Source organism: Nipponia nippon, unplaced genomic scaffold (genome assembly GCF_047370975.1).
Source record: "Nipponia nippon isolate SJK-2023a ecotype South Korea unplaced genomic scaffold, ASM4737097v1 scaffold_3, whole genome shotgun sequence".
Classification (NCBI taxonomy): Eukaryota; Metazoa; Chordata; class Aves; order Pelecaniformes; family Threskiornithidae; genus Nipponia; species Nipponia nippon.
Genome location: NW_028262347.1, coordinates 14,126,506 through 14,153,538, shown reverse-complemented (window position 1 = coordinate 14,153,538; position 27,033 = coordinate 14,126,506). Strand labels below are relative to the sequence as shown.

The window sequence follows — 27,033 nt, the reverse complement described above, 5'->3', positions numbered from 1 at the left end:
AAAATTCCAAACCTCACATTGCAGACTGGCCAGCAGAGCCATTTGCCGAGGGGCTAATACTATACTGAGATGCTGAGTATATACAAACTATAAAATATATTAATCCCTTGATATTTTTGTGTTGTCTCCTATTATGATGAGACCTTTCAGATGTTTGAAATAAAAAACATTAATATAAAATGTTGGATTATGCTATGTGTTAAAATAACATTAAGTGTAGTCGCAATGGCTTGTTATAATTACAAAACCTACAGCGTAGAATGAAGAGGTGGAAAGTGTTATTATTCCATTCGAGCTTAGAATACATTTTAGTTATTTTGCAGTGTCTGTGAACATAATTAGAAACACGTGTTAGCTCCATCATTTCTCCGAAATGCAGAGATTCTAGGGACTGTTGAAATTAAGTCTTTCCTAGGAAGACTTCAGAAGTTTCACTTTCATGACTATGAGTAATTTATGTTAATCAGTATTTTCTTCGTGGTGGCTGTATTTATCTTCCATGCTTTTCTTGATGCTTCTTATCAAAAGAATGTGAGGAGCTAGACCAACATTCAGATTGCATCATCTTTTTAAGTTTAGAATTTGGCTTAGTTTTATTCATTTCTGGAGAGTCCAAAAAGAAGCTTTAAAAACCTTGAAATTCAAAATGGGGAATGTCAAAATTCTTAGAGTTCTTATTTATATCACAACTGAGTTACAGAAAACTTGTTTTGAAATCCAGATGTGTCCCTTGGTGTATTGCTTTGAGCCAACTGTCAGAAAGGATTGAATATAGTCTGTTAAAATGGAGAATGTAAAAGCCTACTGCACTTAATGTGGGGGTGAGGAAGTGTTGAAGTAGTTAGCACCACATTTCACTAGTTTTGCTCACATGGAAGAGTATCTTATTTATCAGGTGGGTCCTCTCCCTTCTGTGGTTTTAATTCCCATTTATATTCTGACATCTTCTCTTTCTTACCAACATCTCATCTACATCCACCTTCCAGCCTCAGAGAAACTACTGTGGTCCTACGTCCAGGGGCTAGTGGACCTGCAGTCAAGCTGGAAGGATATACAAGAGCTCCCTCAGATTGTGTGTAAGCTCAGATTGTGCTCACTTTTTCTTGGAATTTTCTTCAAGAGATTTTGAAGGGAGCTCTAATGGGGAGCTGGTGGCAGCAGGCAAATATGAACTTATTACTGGTGTGGGTATAGACAAAAGTTATGCAGGTATACAGAACAGCTATTTGAGCATAACTATTCTTCTGTTTTTCTCATGGATTCCTCTATCTAAAAGATTCCTGCTGAGAGCCAGAAAATCCACCTTTTCCTGCGAGAAAAATATGAAGGATATGCCCTTCCCTTTCCCCTTTTCAGCAAAATCTTCCTCCACAGTCTTTGTCATAGGACAGGCTTATTCAGTACTTTATTTCATGGGACTTTTTACTGCTTGAAGGAAACAAATTCGTTTTGGAATTTGGGTTTGGGTTTGGTTTGGTTTTGTTATGTTTTGTTTTTCTGGTAGAATAACAAAAGCCAAGCTTCAGATAGCAAGGTAACATGATAAAATGTAACAACATTAGAAAACTACACTCATGTTAATCAGTTAAAGACGAGTGTAAAGTAAAAGAAAGGGTAACTTAATAGGGTAAAATAAACATAACAGAAATTTTAAATTAAAAGGGAAAGACACAAGTAAATCCAGTAATAAGATACATACTTCCATACTTTTTATGTAATTACATTTATGGGAGTACAGGGAAAAAGAAAGCAAAAAGTTGCCAAGCAACCATGCATTAGCAGCTAAATCTTCATCCAACTTTCCAATAATTCTCCGTTTAGATAAGGAAAATTTATTTTAGTTTATCCAGATGAACTATGAATTTTGAGTGTGTTTAAAAATGTATGGTGTCCCAGTTCATAGTATAATGAGAAAGAAAAGCTGACAAAAGGAAAATACAGTTAAGTACAACTGACATGGAAAGGGACCGGAAGACTCAACAGTTTAAGAATATTTACCCAATTTTAGATTGCCCATATAACAAAATTATCTCAGTTCTTTCCAGGGCATTACGGTTAACACAGGACTGAACAAAGACATCCTCAGTTGCCATTCACAAGCTCTTTTTTTTCCCTCTTTACTCCATCTTCTCACTTGTTCTTTTCAGTGTAGCAACACAATTAATTGAACTAAGGAGAGCTACCATTTTACTTAGCCCAGCAACATGAGCACTTCCAAGCAATAAAATGAACTATGAGTGCATCTTGGAAGGAAAAGGGCGAAGTGAAATGTAACTTCTTTTTTCAACATGACATATTAGTCTTGTACACAGCTTTTTTTGTAGAAATGTGGCTAACACAGATCCAACATACCAGAAGAAAATTATCACAAACCCTCATTTACAAATGTTATGTTTGAGTGTGTGTATGTATGTACATATGTAAATACTGTTGGCTATTTTATCATAAGTTGTTTTATTTGTGTGTTCTTGAATGATGACTTTTTTTGAACTAACTTGCAAGCTTACTTCCTTAAGGTTGAAATCTGGAAACTCTAATACTCATTACAGTCACTGCTGCCAAAGTATACTTTTTTTGAATTAACCCAGAGCTTACTCAAACATATGTTGCGTAAACTCGAGTGTTTTTGCCAATAATAAAACAAGTAGGTGAGTGAGCCAACTAGGGAAGGCACCCCACTGGACCTCTTGCCTGTGAACAGAGAAGGCCTGGTGGGCGATGTGACGGCTGGAGGCCATCTTGGGCACAGCGATCATGAAATGATGTAGGTTTTGATCCTTGGAGACTTCCAGAGGGCAGACGTTGGCCTGTTCAGGAGCCTGGCTGACAGAGTCCTTGGGAGGCAGCCCTGAAGGGCAAAGGAGTCCAGGGAGGCTGGGCATTCTTCAAGAAGGAAATCTTAAAGGCACAGGAGCAGGCCGTCCCCATGGGCCGACAGACGAGCCGGTGGGGAAGAAGACCGGCCTGGCTGAACAGAGAGCTTTGGCTAGAGCTCAGGAGAAAAAGGAGAGTTTATGACCTTTGGAAGAAGGGGCAGGCCACTCAGGAGGACTACAAGGATGTTGTGAGGTTATGCAGGGAGAAAATGAGAAGGGCCGAAACCCAACTAGAAACTTAATCTGGCTACCGCCATAGAAGGCAATAGAAAATGTTTCTATAACTACATTAGCAACAAAAGCAGGGCTGAGGAGAATCTCCACCCTTTATTGGATGCAGGGGGAAACATAGGGACAAAGGATGAGGAAAAGGCTGAGGCACTTAATGCCTTCTTTGCCTCAGTTTTTAATAGCCAGACCAGGTGTTCTCCGGGTACCCACGCCCCTGAGCTGGAAGACAGGGACGGGAAGCAGAATGAAGCCCCTGTAATCCAAGGGGAAATGGTTAGCGACCTGCTACCCCAGTTAGACACACACAGGTCTATGGGGCCAGATGGAATCCACCCAAGGGTACTGAGGGAGCTGGCGCAAGCACTCGCCAAGACACTTTCAATCCTTTATCAGCAGTCCTAGCTAACCAGGGAGGTCCCAGTTGACTGGAAGTTAGTAAATGTGACACCCACCTGCAAGAAGGGCTGGAAGGAGGATCTGGGGAACTACAGGCCTGTCACCCTGACCTCGGTGCCAGGGAAGGTTCTGGAGCAGATCATCTGGTACAGATCATACAAGGTGACGCGCTTAGTGGTTGAGGGAATGGCTGTGGATGTTGTCTACCTGGACTTTAGTAAGGCCTTTGACACTGTTTCCCACAGCATTCTCCTGGAGAAACTGGCTGCTCATGGCTCGGACAGGCGTACTCTTTGCTGGGTAAAAAACTGGCTGGATGGCCGGGCCCAAAGAGTTGTGGTGAATGGAGTTAAACCCAGTTGGTGGCCAGTCACAGGTGGTGTTCCCCAGGGCTCAGTACTAGGGCCAGTTCTGTTTAATGTCTTTATCAATGATCTGGATGAGGGGATCGAGTGCACCCTCAGTAAGTTTGCAGACGACAACAAGTTGGGCAGGAGTGTTGATCTGCTGGAGGGTAGGAAGGCTCTACAGAGGGACCTGGACAGGCTGGATCGATGGGCTGAGGTTCAACAAGGCTCAGTGCCGGGTCCTGCACTTGGGTCACAACAGCCCCATGCAACGCTACAGGCTGGGGGAGGAGTGGCTGGAGAGCTGCCTGGCTGAAAAGGACCTGGGGGTGTTGGTTGACAGCCAGCTGAATATGAGCCAGCAGTGTGCCCAAGTAGCCAAGAAGACCAATAGCATCCTGGCTTGTATCAAGAATAGTGTGGCCAGCAGGACTAGGGAAGTGATCGCCCCCCTGTACTCGGCACTGGTGAGGCCGCACCTCGAGTACTGTGTTCAGTTTTGGGCCCCTCCCTACAAGAAGGACATTGAGGTGCTGGAGCCTGTCCAAAGAAGGGCAATGAAGCTGGTGAAGGGTCTAGAGCACAAGTCTTATGAGGAGCAGCTGAGGGAGCTGGGGTTGTTTAGCGTGGAGAAGAGGAGGCTGCAGGGAGACCTTATTGCTCTCTCCAACTACCTGAAAGGAGGTTGTAGTGAGGTGGGGGTTGGTCTCTTCTCCCAAGTAACAGGTGATCGGACAAGAGGAAATGGCTCAAGTTGCCATTGACCAGGGGAGGTTTAGATTGGATATTAGGAAAAATTTCTTCACCGAAAGGGTGGTCAAGCATTGGAACGGGCTGCCCAGGGAAGTGGTTGAGTCCCCATCCCTGGAGGTATTTAAAAGATGTGTAGGTGTGGCACTTAGGGCCATGGTTTAGTGGTTGACTTGGTAGTGTTGGGTTTGTGGTTGGACTTGATGATCTTAAAGGTCTTTTCCAACCTAAATGATTCTATGGTTCTATAAGTTAGGAATATTTTCTGTTTCTTACACTGGATTGCCATGTTGCAATTACTAGGAATTAGAGTACTTTAAATTAGTCATTGGAGTCTTGTGTTACATGTGCAAGATAAGGCATTTTGAGGTTTGATTTTGGTTTTTGGGGATTTTTTTTTTTGAGTAATCTTTGCAATACCCTTGGCACTGGACTTCACAGGAATCTTCTGACCTTTATACAAGACATTAATGCCCTCTGGCAAGCATGTCTCTTCTGAAAGTCTGAGGTGTTAGGTACCTTGTACAACATATCTCCTTCCATACAGCCTTCTGTCATGCATATTATAATTTGCCTGCAAAATCAAATTTATTCTGGATGAGGTGAAAAGCATCAGGGAAGTGAGTATTCACTTAATCCATTTCAAAGAGATTTTATTAATTAACTTGTATTGTGCTGCAGTCTAAAACATGGTTGTGTTAACTACTGTATATGCCTTTTATAGTGGATATTATGAACATAGTATAAATTTTATTTAATAACTGGTAGATGTAATAGGTGCAAACATTTTTACAATATTAAGACAATCCAAGCGACATTGAATCCCGATTTTAATTATGCAGCTGAGATATTGTGCATTTACTCTACTATTGCAGATCATGTGTCTTAGTTCTTACTGAGCAAATGAAATGGAGCAGGGCCTTTAGAATCTGTCTGTAGGTGCAGGTTAATGAAATAAGGTGTGCATATACTCAGCATTTATATGTATCTGTGTATTTAACTTATGTTAGTAGTCTGTAATTTTTACCATGACACGGCTAGGAAAGAGCAATACTCTGCTATGCCCATATTAATCTACGCCCATAGCCAACATCATCTGGCTATAGTGTGTCACGAATGGGTGATTTAGAACGCTGAAGGAATCACCGACAAAGGTATTAGCAAAAGTGGTTTTAGTATGATGTTGTAAAAGTGGTGACTTAACAAAGATCAACAGCAAGGTTCACTCTATTAATTACTGCATGGAAGAATCATATAAAGGATAATTGAGTTACACTCGAGTTAGAATAATTCACAGAGAGACCGGAGATGCAAAGAGTAAGGAAGACCCTCCCGTTGAGTCACGAGGTTCAGAGTAGACCCCCTTGCATTCTAAACTCCTCATGGAGCTTAGGTGCGGCTATGTCTAATCTTAGTCTCAGACTTGGACAACGGTTTATGTCTAAGGGATTGTACATGCAAAATTCATATAATGTTTCATTAGCATCAATTCAGCATGCAGTCAAAGTTACTAAGACGAAATCAAAGTTACCATAATACAAGGTTATGCGTGATATCGGTTGCTTACCAAAGATCTGTTGTTGGTAAAAGGTCTCTCTGCCTTGAGGAGCAACCTTGAGAGGTGTCCCAGCTCAAGGGGAGATCACTGCCATGCAGCCACACTGCCTAGCAGGGAGAGCTCAAAGAAGGCTCACTTAGGCTGTCATATTTATAGGATAAAGTGGTCGTCTTGTAGTCAAATTACATGCCATGGAAAACGTATGCAGGGGACTCCTTGTACCTACAACTTTCTTTGTTCCTTGATAAATGAGTCTTGGAAAAGCCACCCCACTATTCATGTGTCAATTGCATGATTGGTGTGCCAAGGTCATATGCATTGATGCTCACTGTGTCGCTCTGCTCCTTTGTGGTTGTTCAGAAAACAGATTGAAACTACAGGAGTTCACAGCCCGGCTGCAGCTCAGGCCTTTACCTCTTCCAGAGCCTGCACCAAACCACCACCAGTCTGGTCAAGGGGTTGAGCACATCTGTCACATAGAGAAATAAAAACCTTTGTCTCTAGTGCAATTTAAGAATTAATTTTTTACTTACTCTGTGTTAAAACATGCCTTTTATGATAGTAAAGACAAAGATGAACCTAATTCAAATTAAACAGAATCTCAAAGGAAAGTATGACTCATCTATTGTGAACATTCAGAAATAGAGGTAAAAAGAAATATTTATGCATTCCAGTTCCAATTTAGCTTGTGATATTTAAAAAAAGAAATCTAATACTGAACTTGAGTAATAAAGCTGTATGAATGTTTTATATTATGGCATCTGGTTACAAGAATTTTTATATACTTCTCTGTTAAATCTGAGATCCAAATGCAAAAACCTGTAGTTTAGAGAGGAAACTGGCATCCAGAAATTCAATATATGGGTTTACTGTTCCTCGTTGATTTTTTTACTGTTTACACCAGTGTAAGTCTTCTGACTTAGGAATAATTATTATAATACACTATAGCACTTTATAGGTCTTATTAGCAATATTACCCATTTCCCTAATTTCAGAATAGAGTAAATCTGTGAGCCTATGGAAGGAGGACTATGTACACTAAATTAACAGGCAGATAAGAGCATATCAGGACTCAAGGCACTGTTTACAATGTATTTCTTATAGTTATATACTGACTAAGCAGTTCAGAGCCTTACATTTCAGCTAAATTAATCTAATTTATTTTTTACTGTTGATAATTGTATTAACTATACCAGATATTTTTAAAAATGGGTAAATAGATCCAGAATGCCCATTAGATCGTATCTACCATTCAGGACAAAATTTATTGTAAGCACAGACACATAAAATAAGTGACATGGTTTCATTTCTGATTCCAATAGCTTCTTCTAAAACCATATAGAGGTAAACGAAAAAAGCAAAAGGTGAATTACTGTATGTTTTGCTTTGAAGGTTGTATGGTAAGGCTTAATGTTGCAGCCATTAGTTAAGAAAATAATGCTCACCCTTGCAACTATCCCCATTTAAGTCAGTTTATATAAGTGAAAATTATGAGTAAAGATTTGTTCTGGATTGTTGCCCTTAGATTACAGTTTTCCAAATGCTGTTTTGATGGCTAAGGGGAAACTTAGTAGCTAATATTGCTCTCCACCATAAGATGTTTGTCCTTGTAAACAAAAATATATAAACAAGATGTGAGGACATGATCTGGAATGGAATGTCAGAGGCAGAAGCATATCTCCATGGATAGGGGATACGCAAGGTCTCTGATTACAAGCCAAGAAGGCCAAATGTGCTTATTTCCATGCTATGGAATAAAGTTTAAAATATTCTGAGGAGAAACTCTACAGGAAAAATTGTTATAATAGTTAACTGTAATTTGCCATTGAACTGGAGGACGTCCATGGCCACAAGAGGCGGTTTGCTTCAGGACTGTATAGCCTCTTCAAAAGATGGAAGGACAATCAATTTCTTGGCTTTAATTCCATTCTAGATATTAGTAGGAACTGAACTCATCCCAGCTGGAAAACTGTTTACTTCTCAGCCCACCTGATGGCAAACAAGACAGACTCTATCCTTTATACTGTCCACTGAGTAGTGGCTCTAAAAGGTGACCCCTACCCATTTTCAGTATCTTTCGCAAAAAGCTGTTGCTTGTTTTCTGCTGACTGTGCACAGCCATAGTTCCAGGTCCGGGTGGGTACCTGCTGTCACTCCAGTCCAAGCCCTAATTTTTGTTACCAATAGGCAGTATATTCAGGGACTGGAAATCTAGTATTCCTCAGCATGATAGAAATGTGTAAGGAAAACAATTGCTAGCCCCGTTCTAGGCATTCAATGAATTTCTGCGAGCATCCATTGTATCAGCTAACATAGCTTCTGAGGTTCACTTCATTTACATATCACCTGCTATCACTTGTGTGGGAAAGGCAGCCTTGAAAGCATTATATATCTGTATATCAGGGGCATCATCCCTCATCTGGTTGTATGACCACAAATACAATTTTTCTCCAGTAGGCTCATGCTTTTCCTCTCTTCTTCCACAACTGTCTATTTCTTCCCCTCAAGATGTTGCTTCTTTCCTTTCTTTCCCTTCTGCCTTCCCAAGAATCTTGGTGAAAACTGTGCTGGGCAAACAAATCCTGGGATCAGGGTAACCCAGCGCTGACTCTCTGATGGCTGTCCAAATAAAGTTGCTGTAATGGGAACTATCTGGTGATGATACTTTTCACAGAAGTCTCACCCCCTTTGACATGCTGGTTATGCTATCCATACCATGTCTTATGTTGTCCTCAAAGCTACGTGTCTTCATATTGTATAGAACCAGCCTTATTGAAATAGAGCTCTTGGCTCTGAACCAAACGGAGAATTTAACTGTAAAATGTGTAAAAAGCTTATGGATATGAAGGAGAAGACATAGCCTCAAGGACAAGTAAGTTGGTTTCTGCAGAAACATTGTCAAACATGGCCTAGGTCTGCAGTGAGAAGCTAAGCAGTAAGAAAAACTGGAACTCACAGGTATAGATCAGAGGAGCATGGAGAAAGGAGAATACTGAGGCACCACCCAAATAGGACAACTATACCTGCATATGAGGCTAAGAAATAAATGGGTTGAGATAGGGAAATATTTTCTTTCTCACAGAAGAACTATTTAGCTTCGTGAACTTAAGTGAACAGTATCTTTGGATCATAGAGGATGCCAAAATAAATATTTGAGAGCTGCTTATCTTTAATCTCGTGCAAGCAAATGAAAGACGGATCTGCTTTCCTTTTCTCAGGGCTGCAGACAGCGAAGATTGTCTTTGCTACCATGAAATGTTTTGCAGCAGATCTTAAAAAAATACATAAATCAAACAGCTATCAACAAAATATATACTTACTTTGGCATATTGGGTTGGGTTCTGCTTCTTGACCGTAAGACTGGTTCTGGATGGTTTCTCCTGGATATTCCAGAAAGAGGCATCTACAGAATAGCCCACATATGAATCTCTTAAATGGCCCTTAGTTCAGCTTAGAAAAAGGCTTTTCCCTGGAGGCCTTGTCAAACATAAGGGTTGAAGTATGACTTCTGGGATTTTCCTGGTGCTGCAGTAAGTTTGTTTCTTATTTCAGGAGATCTGCACAACCACATTTCTTGGCAGGTTCCCATAAAAGTTGCAGATTTGACTTGCTGCCCCAAAAGGCTAGCTATGGACTTCTATAAAGCCACGTCACCTTACATTTTTTACCTGGATTTAACCTGGTTCTCCTTACCTGTAATCAAGAGGGGAAGAAAAGGTTTTCTAAATCAATATCCCAGGAGATACTATTGTATTGCTGCTGTGATATTTCCCAGTGGCAAAATTTGGCTCCTAGTCCTGTTTCCTATTTATATGAAGAAGGACTGGCTCATCGGCCCAAATTACTGCCCACAAGACACCTGAGGAATCACCTAAGAGATGCGTATGTTGAATCACATACATACAGGTTTTTTAGTACTGAATACATGGAATGGTTTGCTCTTGGTGTTTGCCGAAGGCTTGCACAGGCACGCAAGGCAATGTGTTTTGTGGCCTGGGGATGATCTAGCTTGAGCCCAGCTCCTCTTTTTTGCAACCGTATTGCCTGTGGACACAACACTTTAGCACAAACCGGACTTTAAGCCTCAGTTTCACCTGTTCAGTCCAGCTGGTATATATCAAAACTGAACCAGTCAAGCAATGTGGAAAACAGGTGACTTAGAGGCTGAGTTCAAAGTCAAGAGAGAATTATTATGAAATATTAATACAAACAGAAAATCAGAGAAGAAATGGTGGTGTGGGTAGTGCTGTAGTTGTGACAGACACATTCTTCATATTCTTAGATTTATGCTTTGAATTATTATGTAAATAAGCATTTTCTCATCTGTGTATTTGATTTGATTGTGTATTTTATTTGGTATGTTACCAAAGACTGTATAAACTAAAAGGCTGCCAATTATAGTTATAAAAAGTTGCAGCAGAATGAAAATACTAGTGCTTAGGAGATTTCATAACTGTCTGTTTCCCTTCCATAGCTATTTTCTGCTGGAAAAATCACAGGCACCAGAGTAGCTGAGCTGAAGGAAAAGTACACCCTGCTGCATAAGACCGTGATAAGGTACAATATTCCTTTTTTAGACTTTGTTTAAATAGCCAAAGCATTACATATTTAGAGTAATTTTCTGCTGATGCTGAGGCCTAACCATTATTTCAGGCTTTCTTACAATGGTTGTTCAGAAAGAGGAAGCAAGAACGCAAGGCTGAAAAACAATATTGTTTAATAGGAAGTTTCAAGGTAATTTGTGATATTTAAATACTTGTTTGAACATTTTGTTTTTAATATAAGCATAATAATAATGGCAATGGAGGTAAGGACAAACTGCAAAAGACAATATACAAGTTTAAAATAAAGATATAGTTGAAGATCATGTAGCCAGAATTGTAACATATGAAAAGACTCTGACCTGGTGAACTAATATCATAGAGAGCAACTGAAGAAGCTAAAGGCTCATCTCTAAGAAGGAAAATGAGACTCTGTCACGTCTAAATAGGTGTGAATTTTACCCTCAGAGAATATTGACAGTCACATTAGACAGGACTGCTAATAAATTTAGAAGGTTAGAACCTTAAGCTTCAAAGTGTAAATGAAACTCGGAAGTTAGGTGTAGTAGTTGTGAGTCTGCCCTCCTCCGGTACTTGCTGGAGGAGAGGGAAGAGAAGAGATCATGCTCATATCCCAATGCCAGGTTTGAGCAGGGCAAGTGTGAGTGGAAGGAAAAGAAAATGGAGGGACGAAGTGGGACGAGATAGTACCGTTGTACTAGGTGAACAGTGTGTGCAGGAACAGAGCAGTCCTATTGCAACTATTGCTATCCTGCATTAGTATTTGTGAATAATAATTTTGGTACTACTTATGATATACCCATAATTATCAGTAAAATCAGCATCTTGATACTCCTGTTATATTTCTGTAATACATATCATCATATCCACCATAATAACAATATTTTAGCCCAATTTCCCTGACAGTTCACATCAAAACCTTTATGGCAATTCTGCTTATAAGAGAACCATGGCTGTTCTGTCACTGAAGCTAAGGCCTAATTTAGGGATTGTAGAACTAATTCAAGTCATACCTGCTCAATTGGGTTATGCTGGGATTTGGTGTGCCTCCTGGCAATCTGAATAGCGGTAAGTGCTAAGTAATGTAAAATAATTTGAAAAGGGGTTCCCAAAATCCTGAAAAAAGTTTTTCCTGAGGTTAGCTGAGTCTTCTAGTTTCATCTTAATAAAATGGGGAGTAAGAATATGGCCCTGACTCTGTAAAAAGTTATCTGACTCTATTCAGATTACTGCATAGCAAATATTTTTGGGAAGCAAAATTAAAACCAGCACTCCTAAACCAGTTCAACTCCCTAGAAAATGCAAGAAGCATTTTCTTAATGCTCAGAATTCAACATATTATGTGGGTTTTGCATTAGTTGACTGAGAAGCCTTCTACCACACTGATGTTCTCTGTGCTGAGGTAGAAATCCAGTAGCTGCTGAACTTGATTGACTTTTAGCCAGTGTTAGTTTGAAAACAGTCTTTGGTTGGAAAAAATACAAGCATATTACTACATATTTTTATATATATGTATGTATTTTATGTATATATATATTTTTATATATACTTATATATTTATATAACATTCTTTTACGTAGAACATTCTTTTATGTAAAGACAATTCCTTTGTATGTACAAGTGGCATGTGGCCTGAGTGAAAACAGGACTCAGATGTCTTTTCTGTCACACATAAAGCTACCGTAAACACTGTGCACCAAAAGCATGGCAATGTTAGACAGTAGATTACATCTCTCATTCCATGGTTCTCATAGAAGTATGAAATTGCCATGCTTCTGTAAGAAAGTAAATGGAAGAGAATCATGTCACGTTCTTTACTTAGATGTAGTCATGTGTCAAAGTAAAACGCCAATACGTGAATGAGTGCTAATTCCCACAGATAAATTTCTCTTACTGCTAAAAGAAAGAAAGAGAAATCAATTACCAAAAAGCGATCATGATCTCCAGTATACTTTAAGGACTTCTCAGACATCAAAAGTGGGATTCACTTGTCCATATGTTAACATCAGTGGACATGCACATCTGAACTACGTATCTAGAGTCCCTTAACGGTCCATAGAAAGAAATAGGGACCACACGCTTCCTCCTTATACGGACATCTGCAAGTGTCTGGTTCTCCATTGACTATAAAGAGAGTCCTGATCGTAGGTTCAGTATATGTGTATACTCTTTTCCTGCAATGGACCGTTCACAGAATCAACACCACTTTTTAATTTTTAGTTCTTCACCCTTACATGTGAAGTATAGTTCCGTGGATCAAGAACTTATTTTTTCACTTATTACAGTTGATTTTAATCTCTTTCCCAATTAATCCCCATCTGTCCCAGTGCTGTTACAATGCCATGTGGAAATAAATGACGCTGGACGAGGTCTTCAAGCTGCTTGTGTTCTTCTTTCCTTTAGTTGCATACAAAAATCACAAGGAGAAAGTCTTATGCATCTTAAGCAGCATAGATCCCTGTGACAGCTATGCCAAACGATTGCAACTGATCTCTCTGATATACAATACAAATTTGTCTAATATGATGAAGGCAACTAGTCTGTATGCAGATAATTTCCATGGCTGTTTCTAGACTACACAGTTACAAGTTTATAGTGTGGTCCTTTGTTTAGTGGTAAATAGTCCTTTATTTCTTGGTTTCACATTTGTACAATTTGGCATTCTGGAAAGCTGAGAGATACCTGGCAGATAACATCTTTGATACATTTCTTCAAAGTGTTATGTGCTTTTAAATTTATGTTTGCTGCACAGCTGAAATTCTGGCAACAGGCTGTCATCGCATTCTGGTGCTGTCTCACCCATCCACTTTGCAGTGAGCTGCACCTAAAGCTGATATGTCTGAGCTCATATTTGGCCCCTGAAAACCCATTTGGTCACACAATGTGGCCGAATTGTAAGTTTTTATTTTTATTATCTCAATTTAGGAATGTAATATAAATATTCTGATACACCAAGCTGTAAGAAAGTCAGGTAATAATGATAGTTCACTGACAGTTTGGGAATCTCATCTTCTTAAGCCTATGTTAAATTATTAATCACTTCACAAATTCAAAAAGCTGCTATATCAGACTTAGCAAACCTACTTTTGCACTCGTGATTCTAGGTATGTACATTGTGTAGATGTCCAGTTATTTCTTCATTGTCTTCAATGAAATTTAAATCTTCGTATGTAAAAATACTGTTGACAACTGCAGTGAGCAAGATCTGGTCTAGATTCAACACTCAGTTCTTGTTTCTATTTTTATCTCCTTATTATCTTAAAAAAATCAATACTAAGAATTTTGTTTTTATGGAAGAACTTATGTTTTTATGTAATTTTATGTAAAATTTGTTTTATGTAAGAATTATGTTTGAAATGAATGTATATTGCTGCAACTAATTATATTTTCTCCTAAAACAGCATACATTGTGTTGGACTTAAAGAAGATATAAATATTGTATAGGATCTTGTGTCAATAATTCAATTTATTTTTACCTTAAAAAGTTACTATGTAAATACATCACACATGAAGTTATTTGTTCGTGATAAAGGCACACTCTTGTTTCCTGTTGAAGTCTGTGGTTTTGTTATTTTCTGGTTTAAAAAAGGAAGTGGTTATCTAAGTAGAAATGTTAACAAAACCCAGAACTTTTTCTGCTATATTATTTCAGCTATGTTTATGCAGTATAGTCAGTTGTATATTTTGTGTTTTTATAGTTACTATCTCAACTCTATTATTCAGTGTGTTACATAATTTTGTTCTTGTTCCTAAGCCATAAATGTCATCAACTATACATAAAATTTATGTATAGTTTCTCAATATGGGAGATTCTCAATTCCTTTAAAAAAATATTAAATTGCATTATATTTTTAATTAATAAAAAGCAAGTGATAGAGTTCTTTATTCTTCCACATCATTTGTGACGAATTTTAGTATACCATTATACAAAAGTTATAATGTAGTAATATTGAGAAGGCATACACAATGGTTTCTATAGCATAAAGAACAGGTTTATATGTTGGGCATTGTATATGAATTTTCATACTGTAATTCCCTTTAAGACTTTTCCATAATAATCAATGTATTTTACTAACAGCCTTTAAGATCTGTTATTCAGCTATCAACACATGTAAGTTCCTAAGTGTATTATGAATACCAGTCTCCTAACATTGACAGACTATTACAATTTGTTGTTTCTGTGAAGCTAGACTTCAGTGATACAAGTCAGATCAGATAACTTGCAGCTTGTGTATCATTAAACGAGTTGCTTCACATCCGGATAACACTACAGCAATAGCAACATGCAGTTCAGCACTGGGTAGGTGTCCTGGTATTTACCAAGAACTTAAAGGTGTCATGTAGCCCAGACTGGGCCTTGTCCTGGTGAGTGCTCCCCTGTTAACGGTCCCCATGCTGATTCAGGTCTAGCCTTCAGCTCTTCTTAGGATAAAACGGATTCCCTGTCTCTTCACTGGTTCTAGGAGGTGCTAGACAAATATATCAGACTAACTAACCATCTTCCATCTGGTTAAAATTAGATGAGATGAATCCCACTCCAACTCCAAGTATGCCGAAAAAACATCAGATTCCACTGCTCTCATGGCACCATAGGATAATTCTGGTTTGAAAAGAACTCAGGAGGTCTCTGGTTCAACCTCCTGTTCAAGGCAGGGTCAACTAGGAGGTCAGACTAGATTATTCAGGACTTAATCCCATCTCATCTTGAAAACCTTGAATTAAATATCATAGGTAGGTAAAGAACTATAAATACAAAGCTTATGCTTCTCATTGCCTAGTTCTAAATTTTTCTATTTAATGTAGTTTACAGGAAACTGAGATCCAGCTGTTGCAGGAAGCCAAACGTCTTAGTGTAGAACTGGAACAACAGCAACATGAACTGGAAAAAGCAGAACAGTTCCCTGAAGAATCCTCCAGTGAAGTTTCCCGAATAAGGCAACAACTTCTTAGTTGCCAAAATGAATACAATGCTATTAAAGAAAGAGAGTATGAAATTCAGTTCAAGATGGAATGGTAGGTGATAGTGGTCAAACGCTGCTAATTTTACCATAGCTTATCTAGAAAGATAAGAGCATAGAATATAATTCAATCTTCTCTCCATCTTACATGGACACATTTCTTGATGGCTGTTGTTAAACAAATTGCCACAAACTTTCCCTAGTAACAGCAACATTTCAGTGATGAATAAAATTGTCCTGGTGTGAGGTTTGTAGATTATTTTAATTTTACAGCATGCTACAGTGTCCTCTGAAATGCTGTTTAAAATGTACTACATTGCATGATTCATGTTTAGGTAGGCAAAATTAACAGGAACAATTCTAGTCTAGGACACCTTTGATACAAATTATTCAAGTGTCTCAGAGACCTGGTGACTGGAATTTTATGGAAACAATGTCATAAATAGACCCAATGCTATTGTTAACATCAGAGGCACAGTTTATTCAAATTTTTCTATTCAGGTATTTAAAGGAGGAGAAGTATTTGTATATTCTCATGTCAGAAAAATGAGAAATTTGCTGTGAAAGAAGTGAATACTTGCCATTTCTATAAAAGGAAAAAAGTCCAGAATAAGCTTGATACTGTATATATTTTAATTATCTGCATATATGAGTGTGTTGTACTTGAAGTTTTATAGTAAAATTACTAAAAAAACATTACTATTGCATTTTTAAAAATATGTACCTATGGAAATGAAGTAATATTTTCATTTTGTGGGGTGCTTGCTATTTTTAGCCATCTTCAATCCAGCTGTAGTGTAGTTGGTGTATATAAATGCAAATAAATGTCAGCACCTCAGCAGTTAAAACTGTTTTTCTGCAAGGAGAGCAGGGGCACAGTACAAACTGCATAGAGGAGATTTTTCTGGCAGTTCTTTCTTGATTTCTTTTTTAGAGCCAAATGTTTGCTCTAAGAGAGAAAGAAACTTGAGAAAGAAGCAAATTGGGAGTGGGAGAAATAAAGAAACATGGAAAGCATCTGGAAAAAATTATTTGCTATGAGATAACTAAGCAACATGAAGTTTCCTGAAGTAATTATTAAATACAGAATTTATTGCAATTTCCCAGCAGTCCAGAAATGAGCTCTTCAAAATATCATGCTTTTTACCCATTTGTTCTCATATCTTATGAACATTTTTCACTGATTTTGCATCACTTTTCCAAAAAATCATGGGGGTTTATATGTTTAGAGGATATTTACTCATACTCTATTTTCTACCTCTAGTCAAAAGGAGATTTCTGTCCTACACAAAACACAGTTCAGGTATTGTTTCGATTACTCTTGCACATTTACTGCATTAATTCTTGTAAATGAATTGAATATCCTATCTTGCAGATTAAAAATACACTGTTTGGGTCAGCCATACTGTGAAAAGTGTTCTTTCACTTTAATAAGAAACTTCCCCTGTTTGGCCTTACGTATTGCATGAGATCAAAACCAGCTGTACAGTCTGACCAGAGGTCCATATGGCGCAGTATCTAACGGTGACCAAAAGTGCAGCCCTCAGCCCATTAGTGATGCAGGGATTTCACGAGCCAAACACAGTCCTCTGTATTTAGGAATCCTCAGCTGACCCCTCTTCCTTGAACTTCTCCTGTCTCCTTCTCAGCTATACAAACTTCTGGCATTGCAACACCCTGGGCAATGAGTTCCACAGATTAACTATACAAGAACTGCCACCTGCTTTTGTTTTGAACGTGACTCCTACCAGCTTCATTTCATGCCCTGTAGTTCTTGGATTGGATGAGACAGTGAACATCCGATCCTCTCTTCATTTTCACTGCTGCAGGATGGTTTGATAGATCTCTTTCATATTCCCCCCAAATTTGCCAACTTTCTAAACTGAAGAGCTACAGATTATTTAGTTGCTTCTTGTTTGAAATCTGTTTCATGCCTGGTGGTAGCATTGGGTCTTATGTGTGTTGTGGGTGTGGAGTGAGGAGGATGTGCCTTGGTTACGTGTGGACCTGTTTATTTGGAGAGAAGATACTGCTTTCCAGAAATGAGAGGGATTTTAATGTTGGAGTAGTGTGGAATGAACAGGGATGGCAGAATACATATCTACGTGGGGAACGGATGAGTGAATGTAGTGGGGAAATGAGCAATGAGCTATGAAGAAAAACAGGTAACGGCTGTGAATATGTGTCTGTAAAGAAGGGATGGGATTGGTGCCTGTGGAACGCAGTGAAAACAAATGTCCAGAATAGAGTTGTGAGTAGCAGGTGATCTAATAGTAACACTAATGTAAAATGAAGATCTATATACTTGATGGTTTTATGCAAATAATAAAGCGATGTCTTCTGAAATATCTGTGTGCATGGGGTGGTGTCAGAGATAGAGGGGAAGCTGCATCAAAGATGTTGTAAGTTTGCTGTTTGCTTGGTTTCCTTCATTTCTCGGGATAGAAACTCATGGTCCAACCTCTCTTGGCCCTTGATCTCTCTGGAGCACAGTTTCCCTTGTTGTCCAATTGTGTTAATACAGTCCAAGCTCTGCTTGGCACTTACAAGTAAACTTCTGTTTGGGAATTATGACTAATGGCTGTTTAGTCTGAAAACAAACCTATTGCTTATTTACCTTCTTATGTATAGCAGGCAGGAACATGGAGGGGAAAAGCTTATGAAGGGAATATCTGTGTCTCGTGTCTGTTGCTTTATCCTTTCCTTAGAAGTCTGGGATCTTGTCTACTCAGAAATACTGCTGAGCTGGAAGTGCGAGAGCCTCTTCTGCTTCCCTGTTTCTGCAAGCCTTTCTTTCCCTGAAGCATCTCTGGTCTCTGCTGCCTTCACTTCCTCCCTCAGTTCACTTTCTCTGGCGGCTAAGGGCACTTAGCACCACTTTTGGCACTCAGATTCAAATCTAACAGTAAACAACTTCTCTTGAAGAGTCATATAGATGCACCATAACATTAGCAAAGTTATTTTTTGTTTCAAGGTCCCTTAGTATTCTCTGTTCTTTTCCATATTTCATTTCCTATTTGCTTGCCTCTGTAAACAGTTTTTTTTTTCCAGATCAGATACTTTTTCAACAGCTGAAGGTGATATTTCATCTTCTGTTTTAATTCTTTAGTTTTCCAAGGAGTATTCAACATTCCAAGAGCAAATTTAAATTGCTTTCATCACTGTAGTATCAGCTGGTTTTCAGAAATTTCGTTACTTTTTTCATAGCTTGAATAGGTACATAAGGTATTCAGAAGCAGCTCTGATGCACCTTAGCTGTCAGGAAAGTCACCCTGAGGGGATTGCATGGGTGTGGTGTACCCCCACTGTCCGTGTGTCCCTCCTCTTCTGGTTTGTATTTCTGTTCTGTTGTACGGTTGTACTGGGTTCGTTGCTAGTGTGTCTGCCCGTGTGTTCAGCACAGGAGGGGAGCAACAGTTGGAAGGATTTTACCGAGGTTATAACGTTTGGGTCACTGCCCCAAAGTCAGAGCTGACTCCAGGATTATTCTTCCTCTCAAAAACTATTAGGCAAATGTAATAAAGTAAGAGGAAAAACAGTGATCCCAATTCAGTTCTGGTACAATTGCATTCAGAGCTGTGAAGTTTCTTCATATAATTGGGACTGAACGTGCCTCAGTAAATAAGAGTATAGACCAAAAAATCAGATTAGCACAAGAACAAGGAAAGGATCGATGTGATCAGCAAGAATTTGTTGTAGCTTGAGGAAACTTGTCATTTGAATGTCCATGTAAGGCTTAGAGTCCTGGTTTGTGAGAGAAAATGAAGAAGAGCTGCTTTTCTTTATCAGGCAATAGTATCAACAATAGTTTATTATTGAGAAATAATAAATTTATAATCTAAATTAATTTATCATCTAAACTATATATTTAAAAGTAAGCAATTAATTTGAAATTAAATTCTCTATAGCAGGAGTTTGGGAGGTTCAAGGTGCCTGATTCTTGAAAACAATATTCTTTTAAAACCTAGGTCCAATCCGCAGCCCTCAGTCATTTGTGCAGGTAGCAGAATGGCTAGTCACTGAAGTACTGCATGCTATTGCATGTAAGTCAGGATTGCAAAACTGAGTTTGTCCTTGTAGAAGCATTACAAATATGGAAAATTATTTCAATGCTTGTAATTATTTCAGGATTAGTCACTCGATAATTAAAAAGTGAAAAGTTAAGCTTTTGCCCATAGTTTTTCTAGTAAAGAATTACAAGTCATAAGCAAAATAAATGGAGTTGCAGTCCAAGTTGTTATCAGCTGGTCTTGTGACTGCATTCTCCGGTACATACAAACTAAGCACAGTGAAAAGCCTTACAGGAATCTCATGTGGCAGATTGTCAGCTGTGATATGTTCTACTTGTGATCACTAGATTTTAGTTGTGAGGTGCTGGACGCCTTCTATGGATTCCTCAGCAATCCCAGCTATGTGTCAGAGTAGCTGAAGGAGTTCTCTTTCTTGCATGATGGGATTAGTAATGATAACAATGTTCTGGCTATTTTGTGAGCTGAGGAACTGAAATGGACCTCTGTTGACAACTACCACTACATTTCTTAATCTCTCTGACTTAATTTTGTATTTCTGTGTCAGTTTGCAGCTGTAGACATCTCTCAGGGAAAAGTCTGGAATGTATTTTCATTAATGGTCCAATTTTCCAAGTGCTTTTTTTTAACTCATTACATCTGCATCCATGATAGCTTTTCATGTACAGTACTGCTATTAAGCTTCATGTAAATAAGCCAAGCAATGTGAGAAACATTTATGTTTAAACTTTAAGAGTTCCATCTTCTTTTCGTTATGTATGTCATTATAGGTATAATAATAATAATAAAAAAACACATGATGCTGAAAAATACACTCATCAAAGAAGGTCTGTAAAACAATGGGAATTATAAGTGCCTAATGCCAGTTGCAGCTATTTTGTTTGTTGTTGTGATTGATGTCTAAGTAATTAATAGGCAGTCATGAGGCTGATGTCCATATATCACAGATGACAAGATTCAAATGCTAAATGGAAAGATCAGATTTTCTCTGCTTACCGTACATTAAGCTTCTGTGTCCATATAGCTATTAAATCAGAGACTGAACTTAAAATCTTTGAAGAATCTGGTTTGATCTCTTAATCTGTGTTAATCATCCTGGTCTCGCTTTACAGTCAATGGAGAGAAATATGTTATCTTCAACCGGTAATTTAGCTCTTCCCAAAATAGGTACCTGGGATGTCAGCTGACCTGCCCTTTGGCAGATCCTGGTTTTATCCTTGACAGTAAGGAAACCTGGGGATGTTAGCATAGGAGTACCTGTCTAACTTTCAGATACGGGCAGCTGGACCAAACTCATTGCTCAAAAGGGAGAGATTTAACTTCTTTTACCCCCTTTTTCTTTTGACACCTTCACTGTTTTTTGTGTGGAAGTAGTTGGTCTGCCAGCCCTTAAGGTAACTTAACTTGGTGCTTGCTGTTCAGTGTTGCCTTTGTTTATGTCACAGAAAATGAGGTGTTCAAATCGTTTTACAAGTCCCTGTTGTGAAACTGGAAGGGCTCCACAGGAGTCTGTCCTCATGAGTAAGGAATGTGACAAAACAAAAACAGTGTCAACTTTGGTCTCCCTCCTGATTTGGGGGATTGCTCTTTGGATCGTCTGGCATGATATTAAAGAGGGCACAGCACGGACTGACGACGAGCAATGCAGTACCTCTCTAATGTTTGCACAGGACTTATTTAACCTCTTTTTTGTGGCAGTCAGACAGTTACAGGTATTTGTGCAGAGTGGACATTCATTATAATTAGAGTGATTATGCCAGTCCCAAGGATTCCAACTAGGAATCCTGCCAAAATGTGTTGGGGATATGAATTGTCCTTATTAACTTATGTATACGTTTAGACAACCTGTTGGTAAGTGAAAATATTTTGTTTGGCCTACATGTCACTCCAACACAATACTCAGTTATAGCTTATGGGCACAGTACACAGGAGCAGACCAAAGCTGCCATCGCAGAATTGAAGTAGCTCAGTTTTCAATGCAGGTTGATTCCTGTGCTCTCCTTCATTGACTTTAAACAGTGGAACATAAAAGGAGTAGTTCCTGAGCCCCATTGCAGCAAAGAAGAAATCACCTTATGGTGTTTCCTTCTACTCGGATGTACTTGTACTGTACACCTGCAAAATACTCCGTGAGGCTGGCAGCTAGGAAACTGATCTCTCTCCCCATGACCACCACCTTCTGCAACCTGAACCACCACCACCGTGCAAAGTGCTAGGCTGCCACTGAAAGGTTTCAAAGGAAAAAAGCAATACCGATCAGCTGCCTATCTTCTGTATCCACCACATTCAGAGACAACTGTAATAGCTGCTTTGGGTCGTGGGGGTGCCCCAGGACTCCCTTGCCATAGTTTATAGCTCTAAGTGATACAGCTATTTCATGAAAGCCTGTCCCCTTCTGTTAATGCTGCCCTTATTTAACGAGTTATTGATTCTAACAGACTGCTCTGAGTCTCAAGGTAGCCTGACCAGCACATCCTCAGCTGGAGTTACAAACACAACTTTAAGTGCTGAAGTTGATTTTTTGCTATATCTGAGACAGAGAATTTGGCTGTTCCACCTATTCCCCAGCTGCAATCTTTGCTCCTTTATAGCCTGAGACTCAGAAATGTCATTGTAGATACTAATTACATTGCAAGAACCTGCCTCCTTGTTCCCAATCAATAGCAGAAGGACTTAATTAAGTTCAGTTTGGTTGTGATGGCATGCAGACTGCTGGAGCCCATTTACCTCCTATAGGTGCAGAATTGTTCCGTGCATGCACTGGGGATGTATTGACGTATTTCTTCACTAGGGCTAATTTTATATTTGGCACTGTTTACCTACCTGCCATCAAGAAGCTCCCTACTGTAAATCTAACGAAGTCGTTAGTTCAGCTTCACTTTTGTAGTCACTCCTTCATCTTTCTCAGGGCAACATTACTAAAAATACACCCAGAAGATCTAAGAGCTTTCCTATTTTTTCCTTTCCTCCTTCCCTCCTTCGGCATTTCTCTCTATTGTTGCCTGAAATTAAATTACAACATAGTTTTGGATATAGGTTAAAATCACCATGGCTGTTCAATTTAGTTTTCTACTGCACCCCATTGGCTTAGTCTACATTGCCTGTCACTTTTCAGGATTTTTTTCCACAGGAACCTGTTCAGATTTGAGGAGCTTCACTTAGAGTTGTTTACAGTGTGAATATGTGCATGAGCAATCACTCAAAGGAAGAAGAAAGTTTCTCACTAGCAACTGCACTTTCTTTGATGTGTGATGTCTCTGTGGGTATTTATAACCCACCTCCTCTTTCCTTTTGCCTCAGTTCCGTGTTAAAATTTTGTTTTCTGAGGTTGGGAGGAACTGTGGGTGTAGGATGCAGTCTGACCTGTTATATTCTGCTAGTATAAAAACAAGGGTGGCTGCATCCCTGCAGGAGGTGGTAAGACTAAGAAGAATCAGGTTCAAAAGGTTAGATGTGTGCACTTTAGAAAAAACCTGCATATGTACAACCTGTCTTTCAGGACTTCCAGTTACCAGTCAGCAACCTTCCTTTAAATCTGGACACCTTTCAATTGTCCCTGATGATAATTTGCCATACATTGCAGTCTAACACAAGTTAGGCTTCCATACTTTTTTACCATTTACTATATTATACTGATATTTATTATATTACTAATATTTTTAGCTCTGTTTTGATTTTTGTGTAGTTTGCAAGAAGAAAAAAGGCTTCTGGAAAATGAATATGAAAGAATTCCAAAACAAAGGGTAAGTACAAAACATGAGAAAAACCATGTTTTGTGTTCTGTCAGCTAACATATAAAAACATCAATGAAAATGCTTTCACAGTGTGTAGCTCTAGAGTTTATTTAAAATCTGGAATACGTAGAAAAATCAAGAGGTAGGTTTTATTTTTTTTATATTACATCATTCAGGTTTGATAACTGTAGGGCGAGCAATGAATAACTGATTCAGAAAAGATATGGATTTGCTTGAGTTTACTCAAGAAAATTTTTTACTGCGAATGGGTACTGCATGTAAAGATACCTGCAGGTTTTCGGTTTTAGAATGTGAGTATGGAAAATACATTTGCAGTCATAAATCCTGATGAATATATGTGGTTCTGTTGGAAATAAAATTCTGCTGGTTATTGATAGAAGAAACACACAGCTGGTAAAAAATTATATTTCATACCTTGTTGTAAAAATGTTACCATCAATCAGTGTTAATGATGCTTTAATATCACAAGCTTGCAACATGTAAAAGGGAAAATAAAATTAATCTGATCTTTTACTTAATTTTTAAAGGAAACAGATAAGAAAATTAAGCAGTTGAAAGAAAACTGTGATGAGCTCTGCAAAGAAGTAATCCAAAGGAAAGCAGAAATTAATGCAATAAAGGAAGATGTTTCATCCAAGCAAAAGCTGGAGTTAATAGATAAGAAGGAAGTAGAAAAACTTATGGAGAAGCAGGCTAATTTAAAAGTAACACAAAATTAATTGTGTGTATGTATATCTGTGTGCGTGTGTTTGCATGTATGCGTATACTGGGGTGGTTTAATCTGGAAAAGAGGAGGCTGAGGGGAGACCTTATTGCTCTCTACAACTACCTGAAAGGAGGCTGTAGCCAGGTGGGGGTTGATCTCTTCTCCCATGCAACAAGGGATAGGAAGAGAGGAAATGGCCTCAAGCTGCGCCAGGGGAGGTTTAGGCTGGATATTAGGAAAAACTTCTTCACCAAAAGGGTGGTCAGGCACTGGAACAGGCTGCCCAGGGAAGTGGTTGAGTCTCCAGCCCTGGAGGTATTTAAAGTAGATGTGGTGCTTGAGGACATGGTTTAGTGGTGGACTTGGCAGTGCTAGGTTAATGGTTGGACTCGATGATCTTAAGGGTCTTTTCCAACCTAAACGGGTCTATGATTCTATATGGGTAAATGCTTTGTCCAAGGAAATGGTGAATCTTCTGGGTGTCGTTTGTCATTCCAAATTCATTAGATGGCATTATGTTATATATTATATCATTTTTCAATAGGTGTGAACATGTTGCTGTGCCATATCCATTATTACTCCTTTAGGAAATAATAAGAGTCATGGTTTTGATTAAAAAATGGTTTCTATAATGACATGTTTGCTATGTTGTGTTATTGTAGGCTGATCTAACATATGCTCAGATCCAAGTTAATACAGATTTATACTGACAATTAAAAAACATACCCAGGTCTTTCCCGCTTTCCTTTCCATGGTATAGATAACAATCAGATGTATTAATAATATTTAAGCATAGTTTTTATCTTGCAGACATAATGAAATGGTAAATATCAATGTTTAGTTTCAAAAGTAGCAGCTACAATTCCCTGGGACAAGCTCAAGTAATTTGAAAATATGTTTCTTGCCCATTTTCACAGCAGTTTTAGGCGAGTATTACTTCTATGAAATCTCACCAGATTTTGAGGCTATTAATCTAACCTTTCTGTTTTATCACTAGGATGAGCTAGTTAAGATCCTGGTGTTCCAGCACAACTTGGAAAAGAAACTGAGAAGATGAGTTGGAAAAAAATGTATGCTTTTAATAAATAATTCTTTAATATATAAATGTATAACTTATTTTCATCCATTTGTTGCAGAGACAGCTGCAACAGTATAGTTGTTGATTAAAATTAGCATCAGCATTTAAAAAAACATCTATAATCCACTTAAAATCCATGCACTGTACTGAAAAATACAGTATATGCAGTGAAACATTGGAAATTTAAGTACAACAAAGAAAAATTTAGAACAAAGCTTGGTCAAAAATTGCTTAACTGTCTTACTGTGCTTGCTGTGTTACTATATATCAGAACAACTTAGTAGGTTTTTAATGGAAAATAGTGTTGCTGTGTAATGTAGTGATTAGGCTTTTTTACAGTTTCTAGTCCTCAGTGACTGTATATTAACTTATCTGTATTGGCTTCAGTGAAACTAGCAGCTTTCACAGCTAACAGTCTGGCCTGAGCTAAATCATCATTCTCCCTTGGTACTTCTGTACCAGTTTTTTAGTCAGAGGTGTGTTGCTGGAAGTTCCTGATGTGAATTATGGTCTCTAATATTCCAACTGGGAAAATGTAAGCCAGTAGCCAGCCTTTTCTTTCTCCGTTATGCATAGTCGGGTTTTTTCTCCCCTGAAGCATGATGTGTTGCTGTCTTTATGTGTAAAATCTAATTAGCACTGTGCAGTTTCAGCCAGGTCACTCACAGATCCAAGTGCCTTCCAGATGAACCATGGGTTTTGTACCCTATTCAGGCACAGGGTTACACTGAAGTTTCTGTGCCTCCTGCTTGCAGTCCCTGTTTGTAATAGAGAAATTGTTTGACTACGTTAAATTTCTCAGTTTTAAAACTTGTATAATGCTTGTCTTCTACATTTTCCCCACTACTCTGCTTAATGCAACTCTGCTATCATAAATGTAAGAAGTTTTTCCTATAGTATTGCACAGAAGCAATTTTAAAAATCTAGTGCGTTGCGTAGTTTGTTATTAATGAAGCATGTAAATGAGTCTTTCTACTTGTGTTGCATCACAGAATGAACTACCTAGAGTTTCCAGCCTTGGCAATAATATTTAGAAGTGTCACACCCATGTACCTAGTAATTTTGACAGAAATCAGTTTACTAGAAGTCTTTTTAATATTGTCATGGTGCTAAGCCCCGTTAGTCCCATGGCCATCTTCAATTTTATTGTTGAACTGTATTGGCATTTGAAGATTTTCACTGTATGTAGGCTGCTTTCAAACATATAATGTAGATAGTTGTGGTGTTGAAAGGATTTTGTGTGTCCATCAAAACTTACATTTTGCCATTTAAATATGTGCATGGAAATGTGAACCCCTACTGTTTTGTTAAAATACATCCACAGCGATGCAGAGAAGAAGAAAGAGGCCCTTGATGAGCAAATAGAAGAGTTGAATGGTACCCTGAAAGCCATTGAAAAAAGGACCCAAGAGATTTTGCAAGAAAGAGAAGATGTAATGAAGGAAGTGGATGGGAAACAAATTTTGCTAGAAAGCAAAGAACGAGAATGCATTACTTTGACAAAATTACTAGAAATTAGCAGAGAGAAGGAATCAGCAGTCCTATCAGACAGGTTAGAGCAGTAGACATAAGCCATATAGTATGTGTGAACAATTCTGTGTTTTCAAAGATCTATTTCTTTTTTCTTCTGTATTGCTTATGTTTTCAAGTTTTATGCTGCAACCAGTGCGGACTAGAAATTATCAGACTTGTTTTTGCCTTCAGAATTGTTTATATAAACTACTGGAATCTAGAATCTGGCTTGAAGAAGAACATCAAAAAGCATAAGCATTTGATAAAGTCCTGGGA

At 38.4% G+C, this 27,033-nt stretch overlaps 1 protein-coding gene across 1 annotated transcript in view; it reads left to right on the top strand.

Moving 5' to 3' along the window:
* CCDC146 (coiled-coil domain containing 146) overlaps positions 1-27,033 on the top strand; it is a 76,419-nt gene that overhangs the window by 24,813 nt on the left and 24,573 nt on the right. The window contains exons 3-10 of the mRNA XM_087768006.1: positions 10,633-10,715; positions 15,524-15,733; positions 23,392-23,449; positions 23,989-24,165; positions 24,301-24,303; positions 24,628-24,655; positions 25,195-25,237; positions 26,570-26,797. Of these exons, the coding sequence (XP_087624132.1) occupies positions 10,633-10,715; positions 15,524-15,733; positions 23,392-23,449; positions 23,989-24,165; positions 24,301-24,303; positions 24,628-24,655; positions 25,195-25,237; positions 26,570-26,797 (830 nt within the window). The remainder of the gene's footprint in view (positions 1-10,632; positions 10,716-15,523; positions 15,734-23,391; positions 23,450-23,988; positions 24,166-24,300; positions 24,304-24,627; positions 24,656-25,194; positions 25,238-26,569; positions 26,798-27,033) is intronic.